General features: G+C 62.1%; 1 protein-coding gene across 1 annotated transcript in view; it reads right to left on the reverse strand.

Annotated features, from left to right (window-relative positions):
• The window catches only part of PODXL (podocalyxin-like), a 14519-nt gene that overhangs the window by 3077 nt on the left and 11051 nt on the right, over nucleotides 1-391 (reverse strand). The window contains exon 6 of the mRNA XM_009582082.1: nucleotides 306-391. This exon is cut by the window's right edge and continues 20 nt beyond it. Within this exon, the coding sequence (XP_009580377.1) occupies nucleotides 306-391 (86 nt within the window). The remainder of the gene's footprint in view (nucleotides 1-305) is intronic.

Genomic DNA, 391 nt, shown 5'->3' on the forward strand with positions numbered 1-391 from the left:
CTCAGCTGCCGGTGGTGGCGGGGGGGGTGTGTGCTGCTCGTCACCGGCCCCACCACAGCCCCTCGTTTCCCTGGTTTTCGTCCTGGCTGCCCCCCACCCTGACACTCCCAAAGGGCAGCTCCTGCCCCGCCGGAGCATCCACAGCACTTGGGCATCCTTTGAGCAACACACAAAGGTGGTGCCCCCTGGGCAAGCTGGGATGTCTCCACCAGCAGAGATGGCAACATTGATGATCTTCATCTCCTGAAGATGCCTCTGGGACAAAAAGGTCTCGGGGTACCTGTCCTACCCCCCTCCCACCTTACCTGGTCCTTCTTTTGGGAGAAACGCTGGTGGCAGCAGCCATAGATGGCTGCGATCAGCAGCAGGGAGCCGGCCAGGGGGATGATGG

The sequence above is a fragment of the Fulmarus glacialis genome, unplaced genomic scaffold, assembly GCF_000690835.1.
Source record: "Fulmarus glacialis isolate BGI_N327 unplaced genomic scaffold, ASM69083v1 scaffold5290, whole genome shotgun sequence".
Taxonomy (NCBI): Eukaryota; Metazoa; Chordata; class Aves; order Procellariiformes; family Procellariidae; genus Fulmarus; species Fulmarus glacialis.